General features: G+C 46.9%; 2 protein-coding genes across 4 annotated transcripts in view; one reads left to right on the top strand and one right to left on the bottom strand.

Annotated features, from left to right (window-relative positions):
• Positions 1-1,556: 1,556 nt before the first annotated feature.
• Positions 1,557-10,167, bottom strand: NUP43 (nucleoporin 43). 2 transcript variants are annotated; one of them, XM_032185447.1, is made up of 8 exons: positions 10,017-10,167; positions 9,811-9,921; positions 9,500-9,577; positions 8,422-8,599; positions 6,531-6,666; positions 5,630-5,739; positions 3,901-4,023; positions 1,557-2,646 (listed from the first exon to the last, which is right to left on the bottom strand). In XM_032185447.1, the coding sequence occupies exons 1-8, from the start codon at positions 10,134-10,136 to the stop codon at positions 2,432-2,434; spliced, it is 1,071 nt and encodes a 356-aa protein (XP_032041338.1). In that variant the 5' UTR covers positions 10,137-10,167; the 3' UTR covers positions 1,557-2,431. The 2 variants fall into 2 exon arrangements, with proteins under 2 accessions (XP_032041338.1, XP_032041337.1); XM_032185446.1 differs by having other exon boundaries at positions 5,588-5,739.
• Positions 10,168-13,799: 3,632 nt separating this feature from the next.
• The window catches only part of PCMT1 (protein-L-isoaspartate (D-aspartate) O-methyltransferase), a 33,725-nt gene continuing 32,852 nt past the window's right edge, over positions 13,800-14,672 (top strand). Inside the window, exon 1 of one of the 2 annotated variants that reach the window (XM_032185820.1) lies at positions 13,800-13,964. In XM_032185820.1, coding sequence (XP_032041711.1) covers positions 13,910-13,964 — 55 coding nt within the window. In that variant the 5' untranslated portion in view covers positions 13,800-13,909. The remainder of the gene's footprint in view (positions 13,965-14,672) is intronic. The other variant, XM_032185821.1, reaches the window with a different exon arrangement.

Below are 14,672 nucleotides of genomic sequence, written 5' to 3' on the forward strand. Positions count from 1 at the left end.
TGTCTGTAAGGCCACGCAGTGTCAGTCAGGCTGGGGAACTCACCCAGATAAACACTAACTTTTTTTTTCCATGGGTTGTTTCTTTGATGGCAGCATTGGGTAACAACAGTTAGACGCGTACGTGAAGCTACAGCCGTAATGGCTCAGGAAGCCAGTTAATCTGGCCTCCAGTTTAATGAAGAAAGAGAAAGCCGGTATTTATTACCACCAACTGCAGTTCACCTTGCTTTACATATGAACCTCAAAATTCAAAGGTCATCTGCTCTTACAGATGCTTGCATTCATTTTAAAAGGAGAAAATCTCAAGTGGTCAGTAGGAGACCCCCTCGGTTGTGTACCTCCAGCCAGCGAGCACGAACTCCAGCCCAGGTATTCTCCCTGTAGCTGCGTTGGTAAATGTAAACGATACGTGTTGGTAATGCCGATATTTCCACTCATCAAGTTCTCCGCTTCCCTAAACTAACTGAAGAATTGTTAGTCCTTTTAGGAATTTAGGGTATTTTCCTCTATAGGTCAAACTACTAGGGTAAAAAAAAAAAAAAAAAAAAAAAAATGCCTTTTTAGAGTATAATCATAGAAAACTCAACCTGAATGAAAACACACCCCGGGTGCACACAACTGTCAGCGCCTTTTAGTCTCTTCTGGGGAAAAAATATAAAAACTAGACAGCTTTGTGGCAGGTTTGGGACGTTTCACATCTATTTTTAATCCATTTAAGCATTCCTACGTCCAGCCGAGTTACGAGCATCACCCTGTAACCGTTTGATCCCTCTCCCCGTCCCTGCTCTAATCTCTTATTTTACCATAACCTCACTGAAGCCTTTACCGCCGAGGGCAGGAAGGGCAGGAGCGCGGGGGCTGCGGACCGGCTCCGTCTGAGGGGCTCAGCCCGCGCCCCCGCTGCCCAGGGGCTGCCCCCAGCGCCCAGCGCCCCCCGGGCAGGGCCGCGCCCGGCCCCGGCCCCGGCCGCCTCACGGCGCTGCCCGCGCCCCGCCCGCGCCCCCGGGCCCTCTCCCCGCCGCCGGCCGGAGCCGGAGCCGGGCCTCGGCGGCCTCCCGCCGCCCCCGCGCCTACCTGCGGCCAGAAGGCGGCGGCGGCAGCGCCCCGGGGCCCGCAGCCCGGCCCCGAGCCGTCGGCGCTGCCGGCAGCGGCTCCGCTCCGCCGCCCTCCTGCCCGCCCGCCGCCGCCGCCACCGCCGGGCCCCGCTCAGTTCGGCGCCGCCATTTTGTCGGGGGCTGCGGCGCGGCGCGGCCCGGATGTGGGCTCCTCCCGGCCGCCACCGCGCCGCCGCCGCTCCCCGCGCGGCGCCGCCTCAGCTCCCCTCGCCTCACAGCGCCCCAGGGAGCGGGCGGGGACGGGGACGGGGACGGGGACGGGGCGCAGCCCTCAGCGGGGGCTGCTGAGGAGAAGCTGGTCCCTGAGCTGCTGCCCCAAGTCCTGGCATCTCCCTCTGTCCTTCTGCTCTCGCCCCCAGGCAGCCCGAACTTGCAGTTGTTTGCCTTCCTGCGCAGCTAACTGCAGTTACACCTGTGGAAACTAATTAAGCCAGACCACTGTTCTTGTGCAAAATGTTTATTAAAAAAGAGAAAGGGTCCTCTGCAACAAAAAGGCGCAGCTTTAATCGTAAAATCAACCTTTCAAAGATTGCATCGAGGCTAGATGTGAAGTTTCAATTGAGGCTTCTGAAATCTGAGACACAGTCTTTGTCGATCTCATACTTGAAAACAGCCAACGCGTCTCTCATTTATGACCACTTAACTATAAAAACAGTCTTCTGCCCATTATGTACCTGGTATCTTGTCATGGTCAACATTTAACATGCGACATCTGTGACGAAGCTGTAAATAACCCAAAACAATGCTACTAAAATGTTAAAACTCCTATAGGGCCTTTCATAGTTCACATCTTTAACAGTTTACCTCTCCAGTTCTCATGCGCTTGGATAAAAAGTTATCTTCCCAAAATATATAGCAAAACCTCATAGTAAAAACCCCAATCTCTTTCATGTGACATAAAAAGAATGTCAAAGAACTCCATAGTTTGGCCTTGAATTAACACTTGGAAAAAAGTATTTACATTAAAAAAAAAAAGGTTATCTTTTCTTCGCCTTGTGCGTATTCCAGAAATAACTTTACAGCATAGATCTTGCCCTACGGACTACCTGTCTGCTTACCAAAATCAGACAGGCATTAGGGAAGAAATGAGGACTAGCATACATGTAAACTTGCCTAGTTACCCATGCTGGAGCACCAGTACCAAGCGAGGGCTTTCAGAATCTGGGATTACTCACATTCCTGCTCCAATACCAGGGCCAAGCTACAGGCCTCTCCCCCACGTGCTGATAACAGACTGAGCACAGTTAACCTAAATGAAACAAACGTTGTCCAGTAGCTCAAGGTCATCAGCACTTCAAAGGACTCCTGGAGGAGTCTCATGAAAAAAGTTGTCTGTTCACGTAAATAGCCTCTGCATCGGTACCATACACCAGACATGGTCCCAGAACATCTAAACTATTCACAGACAAAGTCTGATTTGGAATCAAGTTGGTGATTTCCATGCGGTCTTTGGTAGGATCGTTGTTTAGCCAGGCACACACAACAGACTGGTTAATGGTATTGTGGGAAAGGTAGGCAGTACTTCTTCCTCCTAAAAGAAAGGGAAGAGAAGAGGGAAAATGGGGAAATAAGTTTCCATTTAGTATTGTCTGAATTTAGAGAAACATAGTAAGTGTGGGACAGACTTAATTAGAATGCCACTTTAAACTGACAAGTCAGTTTTCGGATTAGTTAACAGAAGTTGTCTCTGTGGTAAACTGAGGAAAAATAGCTTAAAAAACTAAGTTCTTGAAGCTATTACAGAAGCCTGCTGCCAGCTCTATCCTCAGTCAACACTAACAGGTCAGTACAGCTAAGACCTCATCTTGCTGAAAAAACAATTTAATTACCTACAAGCTTTTCTAGCCAGAGACTAAAGCAATGAAAGATTTGGAGGAAAAAAAAAAAAAGTCTGCATACACAGTGTCTTGCTACATTTGGGGCATCAGCTTGGCTTTAACAACACTTTTACCCTTACTGTATCTTCTTCCTACTTATTCTGCCCCAAACAATATAGCTGGATTTGACTTGGAATTTTTTCCACATGAAATTTTAAATTCGAACCAAAGTCTTGCAGTTTTGGCATTCGGCATAAAATTAACACATGGTTAAAGAGGTATTAAGAGTTTATATTTAATATACCCCAAAACATGTAGAGTACAACTTGATCATCAGTTATCCTATTATTTCCCTACACAGAACTGGATTTTGAATGGCAACTTTGAAATCAAAGGCAGCAGATGACATCTGAAAGTTTCCCGTTTACAACCTGAAATTGCAAGCAATTAAGTAGTCTTTATGACTATCATGTGAAATGTTTATATTAAACCATTATCATATTTTTAATTAAAATCCTGCATGTTACAAAGGGATCCAGTTTCATTAATTAACAGTCTTCCAATTATAACCATAAAAAATGCATAAGGAATAAATGTATAATTATTACTTATTTTATTACAAAATTTTGTCCGTCTCCCTCAGAGACTCAGGTAGTACGGTCATTTAGGCTGCCTTCGTGTCTCTTCTATATACAAATGATTTTTAATTGAACTCTATCTCTGAAATACCAGATTTCACACACCAAAGTACAGGAAGGACAGATTAAAACACAAAAACCCACACACAACTGTTTGCCTTATAAGTAGGTTTCCTGAAGTGCCTATCAGTGCTTTCTTTCTAAGAAAATAAATCAGCTTTAAATGTCCTGTGTTATGACTGTATTCGTAATTTGATCATGTGAGCACATGGGCTTTAATTATGTTGCCAACTGACAAATTCAATGCAAATGAATTTTAATTATCCTTACCTTGATGAAGAAACGATGGTTTTTCAGATATGTCTGTGGAAGTATCCCAATGCCAAAGAGATCCATCTTCAGAACATGTAAATAAGTGATCTGGGTTGGAGGGATGGAAGTGAACTTCCCACACTGTAAGTATCGAAACAAACAAAGAAGAAAGCATACTTAAAAAGCGTAAAACATGCTCCTGAAAATTTTGACATTGCAATGATATTAAAAGCAGTTTGGTTCTTCCATTTCATAAATCCAGATAATGTGTATAAAACTCTAAGAGCTCGCTTCTGTCTTAAAATAACTTAAGCGTGATTTATGACAATAGAAAGATAATTTCGCAACCATAAACCAGGATGGCTTCTTTCTGTGTGCATAGTGGTATGGATAACAAAGCCACCGCCATCTCCAGGTATTTGAGATACAAGTATTTCGCCGATCTGTCCAGACTGCAAGAACACGGTGTGTCTCAATGGCAGTGTAGTTGGTGTTGCCAAAGAGGTGGAGGGTACATAATCTATAACTACAATTCATGCACAAATCAAAAGGAGTGCACATAGCAGTAAAATAACGCTGCTACCACTGATGTGTATAGCCTGGCCATATGCAGAATGGAATCACCCAGTCAGCACCTCCTACAGTTTTGCTTGGGAGAAAGACCAATCAGTTTCAGAGAAAGAAAAAGAGCTTTGATGAAACGGAAGAGTACTACTGATTTCTGAGAAGTTAACATCTTTCTCTTTACTTTTTGGACTAGTGAAGGCTAGATTGCCCTTCAGTAGGTCCTCGGGGCCTGAAGAGAAACAAAACTACAAGAAATACCAAGCATGTAGCTCAGTGCAATCTGGTTAGTATATGGACATGCACTTACAAGAGCTCAGGTCCCCATCAAAACTTTCCATTCTTAAGTGGGGCAGGTGGGGAGAAAGGCCCCAAGCCCCACCATTAGTTATCTACTGCAGTATTCCCTCCCCTGAGAGGACAGGGGGGAGAAAAGCCTATTTTGTTGCATTTTCAATACTGAGAATGTTCTTAGAAGTTACAATCTTATCTGAATTGAAGCATTCCAAATACTTTCTCATGCCATCTTCCCTACTATTAAGTTAAAATTTGCACACAACATGCATTCCTTCCCAGCACACGTGTTATTATTTTGTGTCTAAATACCACAACTGTGAAAAATACTTGTGGGTAAAGCTTACCTCATTTTTTTTTTTTTTTTTTTAACTCCTTAAATATAATTGTGGCATTGAGTCAAGAAATGTTCAGCTCAAAATGAATTGGTATCTTAGTTACATAAATGAACAGAAAAGTTAGCTCTGTACTATTGTGTCCTCCTCCTTCACATTTTCAAGATTGCTAGAAACTGCATTCCCACTTTGCTACAGCTGCACACCACAGCATCAGTTTCTACGAGCAGAAACTATTAATATATACTTCATGGAAATAGACTTTCTGATTATGTGTCTCTAATGACTAATAAAGAACTCATAATGAGTTCTACTTTTAATATAAATAGAGTTGGCTTTTAGATGAGAACAGTCTCTCGTACAGAAAAGGACCAACCTGAGCTGGATAAAGACACGTTAAGTAGCACATGTGATTGTCTATTGTAGCTACAATGCATCCAAGTTTTTACCCAGGATTTTGAGCAGCTTTTCTAAAAATGCTTTCTTCTCCCTGCTCCAATCCAGATACTCACTCTCTGCTTCATGAGCATTTAGGAGGGACACTGGCATAGTACCCTGCCTGATGTCCCATATGCTCAGCATCCCATCCTGGCCCCCTGTGGCCACAATGTGCTGCTGATTGGGGTGCCTGTCCACACAGTGCAGTGGAACTCTTTCACCTGTCCTGCAAGGGAGAAGAAGAAAAAAAAAAAAATACACACACACACGTTAATTCTTCTTTCAATTTACATTTTCTCCTCCTTAATCCCTAGCAGTGTTGACCAACATATTAATTGTATCGGCTGCAGCTTCAGTTCCTGCAGCAGCTAGTCACAAGAGGCTGAAGCCACATGACACCTACTGGAATTTATAGGCACAGCAGTAACACGCAGCTACAGCTGGACCAGCAGCAGGTTCTGCGCCCTGCAGTGTATCTGGCAGCTTTACAACAGAAAGCCTTGCGTACTTTAGGTATACCTACAAAAAGAGGGTTACTCTGAAATTCATGTTATAACTACAGTTACAATATACAGTAATAGTTAAAAAGGAAGACTGACTACTAATAAAAGCAGGTACCTAACCCGCAGTCTATTAACAGCAGTAGGAATTATTCCACAGACAAAGAACAGGATTTGAATCTAGCTCTAAGTTTGTTTTCACACAATGCCTTATAAGGCACATCGTTATCACACAAAAACATTTCAAATGCCAAGAACTTTATACTAGGACTGTGGGGGAAAAAAGGTATTTTTTATCAGGGAAAGAGGAATGCTCAGTCTCAAGAGTAATTCAGCCATTAGGCAGAGTCTGCTTTTGGTATTTAAGATACCAAAGTGGTTAAAAACCTTTGGGGAAAAAAAAAAAAAGGTCATTTATCATCCCATTGTCAAGAACAGTGTGGGATCACGAAAGACTTAAATCAGATATAAAGTAGCATATGCTTCTCAGTAACTATGTCAAAAATTAAGATCTTACAAAGAAAATATCTGAGACGGCTCATTTCTTTGCTGTCTGAAGTCCCATATTTTCAACTGTCCGATTGAATTTACTGTCAAGATCTCAGTTGTGCGAAGGAAAGTCACTGCATGGAGCGTACTGCTGTCTGCATTGTCTGCAAGAGAGATCGAGAAAGCATTGAACTAGAAATTCAGGTAAACCTACCGAATGCTCATCTCCATTTAACTGCAACAAAATAACTCTTCTAAAAGCACCTCTTCACCTCTTCAGGGGCAGAGATGGTCCAGTGTCACGTAAAATTTTATACCCTGTGAAATAGGAGCCCTTGCTTCCTCTAACAAACGTTACTGAGACAAATCTGTAAGAAGCTATGTTTAGTTGGCTCCAGAGCTAGCACTACAAAAGCAAACATTTTTACATAGTGCTATCAAGTGAACACCAAGAAAACTAACGACTTATATCCATCTGAGCAATTGCCAGGAGAAAAATCAGTATTTTTTTTTGTGAACGTCTCTTTCCTGTGAGTCAGCAAAACATTCTACTCTATTAAACTTGTATCAGAACGCTCTCTGCCATAAATAAAAATGTTTATAAATATAAATAAGTTTACTTGTAATGTAAAAATAAGATAACCCTCTTAAGCTAATTATTTTTCCCCTTCCAAGTGGAAGGAGTTACTGTGTTTTGTGGGTTAGTGCTAAAACTCTGCCTTGTGCCCCACTACATTTCTTCCTATACTTTAGAAAAAAGATTTCTTACAGGAATACTCAGGGAGCTTCAGTAAAGGACTGTATGCAATTAATAGGATTTACCTTGTGTGTGCGTGCACACAGCCATACACACCCAAGTATCCCTCTCTAGAAATCCCAGACACTTCACTCCTTAATTGGCTTACCACTGTGTAAATTCCTTCATCTGCTCAATCTGAGGCAAGATTTCACTTTAGAGGAAACACAGATGATGTGTCAAACTGAGGTTTCAGGGAGAAAGTTACATTATCAAGCACAGCGCTAGCATGCTTTAAATCATTTTTGCTTTGTCTGATTTCTAACAGTCGCTATGTACTATTCCATGAGATTAGCACGACAGAAGAATTGAGATTCAGTTCTGACACCTTCCAAAAAACATCTGTCACTCTATCACATCATCTCTTACTCCAGGAAATACGAACCCTTTTCACTAAGTGGGAGATGATCACTCTAAGCCATGTTATCTGATAAAAGAACAGGGCACAAATTGTGGTTTCTGGCTCTTGGGGTTCCTTTAGACACACAGAAGTAGATGTTCTGGTACAGGGAAGTTAATCTTACTACAAGTAATGATTTGAAATGCCCGTAGACGTTTACTCGCTTATGTAATGTAACAGTTATGTATGCATTTTATATGCTCGGTTATGAATGATTTGGTTCTTGAAATTTAACCATATTTCATGCATTCTATTAGAGTATTTAGCAATTCTGATGGAACAGAAGCCTACAGGGAGTGAATGTTAAGCTTAAAATGTCTCCATCAGTTTAATCATTGACTCACAAATATCTGAAATCTGAATGAATATAGACATTTATCTGAAATGCACTTCAAATATACGAAGTTTACGGGAATACAGGAATGATCTGGAGGAAGTACATTCACCTTGGGATATTTAAATTCTCAACTGCCTTCCTTTTTATTGTTATCATTTGATGAGCTACACGTGTTTTGGATTTGTGACTAGAAGAGCATTGAAAACACACCAGTGTTTTGGCTAAAATAAATATTTTGCAGTTGGACTAGATGATCTTTTAAGATCCCTTCCCACTAAACTATTCTATTATATATAGAATAGTTTATATTCTATAAACTATAGATTCTATATAGAGTCAGCCAAGCTTTTCCAAACCAAAACAACCTGAGTGTTTACTTGGCATACCTATAGTCCTTACTGCATCCTTTTGGTCAGCTCTGAAGAGATTTATTCTACCATCTTCCCCAACAGTGACAATTTCTGGGTTGTTGCAGATGACTCCAGTACACGCCGCTCCACCACAAGATGTGTCTTGATCCACATGGCAATGGGCTTTTTCCCACCGCTGGTTGACCGATAAAGTCTAAATAGCAACCAGACACAAAATTCTGCTGTTAAGTAATGATCCTGATAGGGCAAAGCTTTCAGAATACTCACAAAACCAGAAAGAAGCTCAAGGAAAGACATACCACCTCACAGGAATGACAATCGTCTACACAAGTAAGAATCAGAGATCTGAATTTCCCTCAACGCTTGAGCACGTAACTCTTCAATAAAACAATGATTGTCTTCTCTGAACCACCTTTTTAACAAGAGCTGGAACTCAGAATTAACAGGATCTATTTATGAATCCAAAATGTCCCTCACCAGACTTATCCCTCCAATCTCTCCCTAGGCCAAGGAAAAAGAGCTGAGGCCTTTACAAAATGTAAGGTCAGATTTACATTCTGATTGTGAGGAATTTAGTTTCTTTAAGGTAGTGTGCCAAACTACTAACAAATATTAGTCTTTATTGTGTCACTGTGAATAAATAATTTATTCTCAGTGACTTATAATCAAAGCAAAAGACTGTGATTCTGTGACTAAGTTTTAGACATTATAGAGTCAAATAGTTTTAAAATAATGCAAAAACTCAAATTCATTAATTCCCATTGCCTGAAACTACTCAAATATATCTGTAGTTAACAATCTAATCTTTTCAAGTGTGCTTTCAGTGAACTGACTATGTAGCTACAGATTTGTTGGCGTATAACCTGGTCTGTCTGGCACTGGAACCTAATTAATGTGGTGTGAGTGCAAAATGTTCTTCTTTCCTTGTATGTATAAGACTAAAGCTTTTTTTTTCTGACAGACTTCAAAAAAAAAAAAAAAAATTTGTTGCCAGATGTTTCTTGCTGTGGCAGATTTGAGAAATCTTAGAGCAAGATCAAAGTGGCCCTGTGTTATGCAGAGCGGCAGCTTCGAGCCGGTGCGAGGTACCCACCTGGTTATTCTGATGGTGACGGAACACGGTTACGCTTCCTGTTGAAGAGGCAACAACAATTCTCTCCTGGTCCAAAAACTTTATAAAGAGAGATAACGAACACCTGATGAGTTGATGTCAATACTCTAAAATCAAAGCGATTAGACTTGTATCTTAACTTATTGGTAAAGAGCAAAGACTGATACTGGCCAGCTTTGCCCTTTTTCATAAGGATTAGTTGGGGGTTGGGGTTTTGGGGGGAATATTAGTGTTACAATCATTACTGATTAAGTGTCAGGAGAGAAACAGGAGAGGAAGGGGAGCCGTGTTACCTGCATGTCCATGACGTCCCCATCGTGCCCGATGTCGCAGAGCAGCTGAGGCTCTCCCAGGTACTCGCCGCTGCCGAGCTCCCCCACGGCCCACAGCGCCAGCCGGTTGTCCTGCACGGAGAACGCACCGCCTCAACGCTCCCGCAGGCCCGCCCCGACGAGTGACCCCCCGGGGACCCCTCCCCGGGACCCCCGCGGCCGCTCACCTCGTTGTCCCAGGAGCCGGTGGCGAAGATGTCGGGCGGCTGCAGCGCGGCGGCGGGCAGGGGCCGCCATCGGGCCTTGCTGATCTTCTGCGCCACGAAGCGGGCGCTCACCTCCTCCATGGCCGCCCCGCCGCGCGCTCCCGCCGCGCCGCCCCCCATTGGCTGCCGGGCGGGGCAGGGGGCGGGCAGGGCGGGGAGGGCGCCGAGGGGGTGCCCGCCGCGCTGAGCCCAAAATGGCGGCCGCGGGGCTGTGACGGGTCGAGGGTTAAAGCTTTACGTGCGTCTGGTCGTTATGTGTGTTATTGCACGTTTTCACTGCGATGGCACATTTAAATAAAATGAATCACAGAATCGCTAAGGCTGGACAAGCCCTCCAAGCTCACCCGGTCCAACTACCCCCTACCACCAGTGTCCCCACTGACCAAGTCCCCAAGCACCACGTCCAGGCTCTCCTGGAGCACCCCCAGGGACGGTGACTCCACCACCTCCCTGGGCAACCCGTCCCAGTGCCTGGCTGCTCCTTCTGAGCAGAAATGTCTCCTCACTGCCAGCCTGAACCTCCCCTGGTGCAACTTGAAGCCATTCCCTCTGGTCCTGTCACTGGTTATCTGGGTGAGCAGAGGCCGACCCCCAGCTCCCCACACTTTCCCTTCAGGCAGCTGCAGAGAGGTCTCCCCTGAGCCTCCTCTTCCCCAGACCAAACACCCCCAGCTCCCTCAGCCGTTCCTCACAGCACTTGTGCTCCAAACCCCTCACCAGCTTCATAGCCCTTCTCTGGGCATGCCCCAGGGCCCCGATGTCCTTCTTGTGGTGAGGGGCCTAAAGCTGAACACAGTACAAAGCCGAGCACAAGACCATGAGAAAAAAATGCCTGATGGAGTATTTCTGAGGTTGCCAATGAGGACTTTAAGACTGGACAAAGCTGGCTCTGAGCATCAGGTCCAAACACACTAGTGGAGACAAAAAGGGGGTTGTATGGGTTGTCCTCAGCTGTGGCTAACGTTAGGGGTGTGAGCGAGGGCGATGAGAACCAAAGGTGTGCCTCCCTCTGCCAGAGGTGCCAGAGCCTGGGAAGGCAGGCACCCCCCAGCCAGTGGGTGTGCAAGGGCAGGGGGAAGCCAATGCTGACTTCTACTTGCCGACAATCTGCTTTCCTCCAATTATCATGCAGCAATATTTTAAGAGAGTTATTTGGAGACGCTGTCTTTACTGCTGGTCATGGCTCCTGGAGCTGTGCCCAGCTCAGTCTCCTGAACAAGCGCAGCTGACGACGCAGGGCACTGCAGAGCAGATGTACGAGCAGAGCACCAGGGCCCTGAGCACATCCCCAGCCCTTGCTTGCCCTGACCGGGGGCTGCAAAGCACAGAATAGCCCTAGATGTAAACTTTGGAAATGGAAATACAAAATTAAGGCACACGCCAAGGCTGGCTTGAGACTACAGGAAGAGATGTGAGATGAAGGCGAGTGATTAAGTTAAAAACAGAACGCAGGCAGGGAGAGGAGCAAGTGTAGGTGTAGGAGCCAATTAGTGTGTGGTGTGGGACATAGCTGCGGAAATGTTCAGCAGGAACATTTCATAAGGAAACTTCTGCTTCTGGTATGTATATGCAGAAGCAGATGGGATCAGACAGTGATGACCAACTTTTTATATGCTTTTTAATTTCAAAGGATTTCAAAATTCTAACAGGTTCATGAGGTGGGAGGGAAGGGACGAAACAGAAATAGTAGCACGGAGGGGTTTATATATAAATGTATAAGGGACAGAGATGTGGGTGAATGTGCAGAAAAGGAGAGAGATCCAAGATGGGCTGTGTGCTTAAAATTAGTGGGATCTCCATTTCAGAGCACTCACATGATGGACTCCTCTGGCTGCTGGCACTCCCCTGCCTCTTCCCTGGCAGGGCCGTCCCTGCAGCAGCTCCCTGGAGGAGCTGGGGAGGTGGCTGCCCCTCTGGAAGACCAAGGAGCCTGTGACTGACTGTGGGCATCTGGGGCCCGAGGTGCTTGGGTTGGCTTGGACAAGCGAGGGGGAAGAGGATGAAGGAACACTGAGCAGCAGAGCAGATGGAGATGTTTCACAGGAGTGCTGATGGCCAGAAAACACACATGTATCTATTTATTTTTAAAAAGGCTTGTTTTTATTCTAGCATAGATTTTTGTTTGTTTGTTTGTTTGTTTGTTTTTTACAAGCTTATCTTGATGGGCATGCACTTAGGAAGTTTAAAAACCAGGCTCATGGCCTGGAGTTAGAGAGCAGAAAGAGCCAACGACCCTTGTGTTTACTGCCCAAAGGGGTGCATCCTGCTGCCACTGGTGCATTCTAGTTTCTCAGGGACGTTTGAGGCAAATTGGCCTGTCTTAAAATTCCTGGAAACCTGCAGAGCCTAACTCGATTTCCTTTGCAGATGCCTGGTACCCACCCAAGACACCCCAGATATCACTTTGTTCTGCTGCTCCCTGAAGAGTCACGCCAAGAACACCTCCAGCAAGTGGCCAATTGGTACCTCGAGGTTCCAGGCAGGCCTGTGTGCTCCTAGGAGATAAAGGTGGTCTCTTTCTCTGCGCTCTGTGACAAGCTTAAGCCTAAATCGGTAGGAACAGGCAGACTGTATGTAAATGGTTTCTCTTGTATTTCTGGTCTCCCGAGGGGGTAAATATCCCTGGAATGCTTTTAAGCATGGGCCAGCTAATTTCTTGCCAACAGCCTCTCTATGTGAGAGCAATGCAGTTTGCTTATGTCTCACAACAGAAAATGTCTTTTGCATTTAAAACAATGAAGTATTTTTGTGTGTGTATTTTTTTTACAATGTCTGTTTGTTCTCTGTACTTGCTGCCCTTTGGGAATTCTTCTAACTCCAGGGCTTCTCTCCTTCTCTCTTGGCCCACGGGGTATAACAAGGAGACCCTTTATATTCTGGGACAGACTGTAGGGCAGCTCCCAAGAGATGCCTGGAGAGAAGACAGATGCTGAATACAGAGTGAAGCAGCAGAGCCGTCTCTGGGTTTGAAAGAACCAGATGGGAAGGGTCTGGAGACCCGGCATGCGTAGTGGGCGACTGCCAGCTTTGCCATGCACGGCGTGCTAGCCAGGAAAGCAAATTCCCACGTTCTCCTCGTTTCCTTTACCTGAATTAACAATTGTGGGACGGGCGGTGCGTGTGGGGCAGAGATGGAACAGCCTCGTCCCTCCCGGGAGGGGCTCTCACAGGGAAGACAACATTATCTGCGTCTCCTAGGGTGGCGTGACAGGCTGTGCGCGTCCTTCTACCAGTGACGCCTTCACACAGCGGTGATGTTTGAATGTATGGCTGCGGGTGACGCCGTTAATTTATTAAGCTGGCAGCTCGGGGTGCCGCCACCCCCGCGTCGTTCCGGCGGTTTAACGCGCGCGGCACTGCCCCATCAGCAGCCCCCCTCAGCCCCCGCGCCGCCCGCCCTCCCCACCCGACCAATGGCAGCCGCCGACACGTAGGCCTGCCCCTCCCGCTCTCCCCGCCAACCAATCGGCGCTCCCCGTGCGGAGCGCGGCGCGGCTCCGCGCCCCGGATTGGCTGCGGCGCACGGGCGCGCGGGTTACCGCCGGTAGCGATCGGCGGCCGCGTCCCGGAGCGCGTCCTCCCCCCCCTCCCTCCGCTCCCCGTACACCCCCGAAGCGCCCCCGGCGGCGCATGCGCGCTTCCCCATGGCGGGCGCGCGGGGCGGCGGGCGCGTGGCCCCTCCCCCCGGCGGGCGCGCGGCGGCTGTGGCGGGAGGAGGAGGAGGAGGAGGAGGAGGAGGCGAGGAGGCGGCGCCTGTGTCGGCGCTGGAGGTTGTGTCCTTCCTGGGCAAGCTGCTGTGCGCAGTCGCGGCGCTGAAGGCGGCCCTCTACCTGCTGCGCAGGGTGTGCCTCGCCATGGCCTGGAAGTCGGGCGGCGCCAGCCACGCCGAGCTCATCCACAACCTCCGCAGTGAGTCGGCGGGCGGCCCCGAACGGCCCTAACGGTCCCTAACGGCCCCTAACGGTCGGGGGGGGGCGGGAGGAGGTTGAAGAGGAGGAGGCGGTTCGCCGTGTCCAGCCCCGGGGAGGCCGCCGGGGGAGCAGAACGGCCCCGGGGGGCGTGAGGGGCCGCTGGTCCCCCCTCGTCCCGTCCCTGCCCCGCTCCTCACGCCCCTCAGGAGCGGGTTCCCCGGCAGGGGGCTGGCAGCGGGGCCGGCCGGCTCCCCAGCCCATCCCAGCAGGCGGTGGTGGCAGGGTGGTTACAGAGGACCTGGCGGCGAAACGCATTTGGTGGCTGCAGGAAGCGGTGACGGTGTCTTTCAACGCATGGAGGCTGTTGAGGGCTTTGCAAATAATAATAATAAATAATAATAAAAATTAAAAAAAAGTTAAGACCCGCTATAGTCAGAACGCAACAGCAATTCCTGAAGGAATAGGAAAGCAAGCTGAAATTCTAACATTATAATCTCAAAAATGCCGATTGCTGGTAATTCAGTCAGCATTTCAGAAAATCGTGCTCTGTAACTTTTACCCCTCTTGTTCTGCATCCGAACCCCAAATATTTTGAGTGACATCAAATTGGACTGGGAATAAAGCGTTGCAGAGGCACAAGTGCTGTTGATCTTGCTGCAAGGTTGTGTTGCTGACCACTGTTTTGTTGGCGTGAGTGGGACTGCAG

This window comes from Aythya fuligula, chromosome 3, assembly GCF_009819795.1.
Source record: "Aythya fuligula isolate bAytFul2 chromosome 3, bAytFul2.pri, whole genome shotgun sequence".
In the NCBI taxonomy this organism is placed as follows: Eukaryota; Metazoa; Chordata; class Aves; order Anseriformes; family Anatidae; genus Aythya; species Aythya fuligula.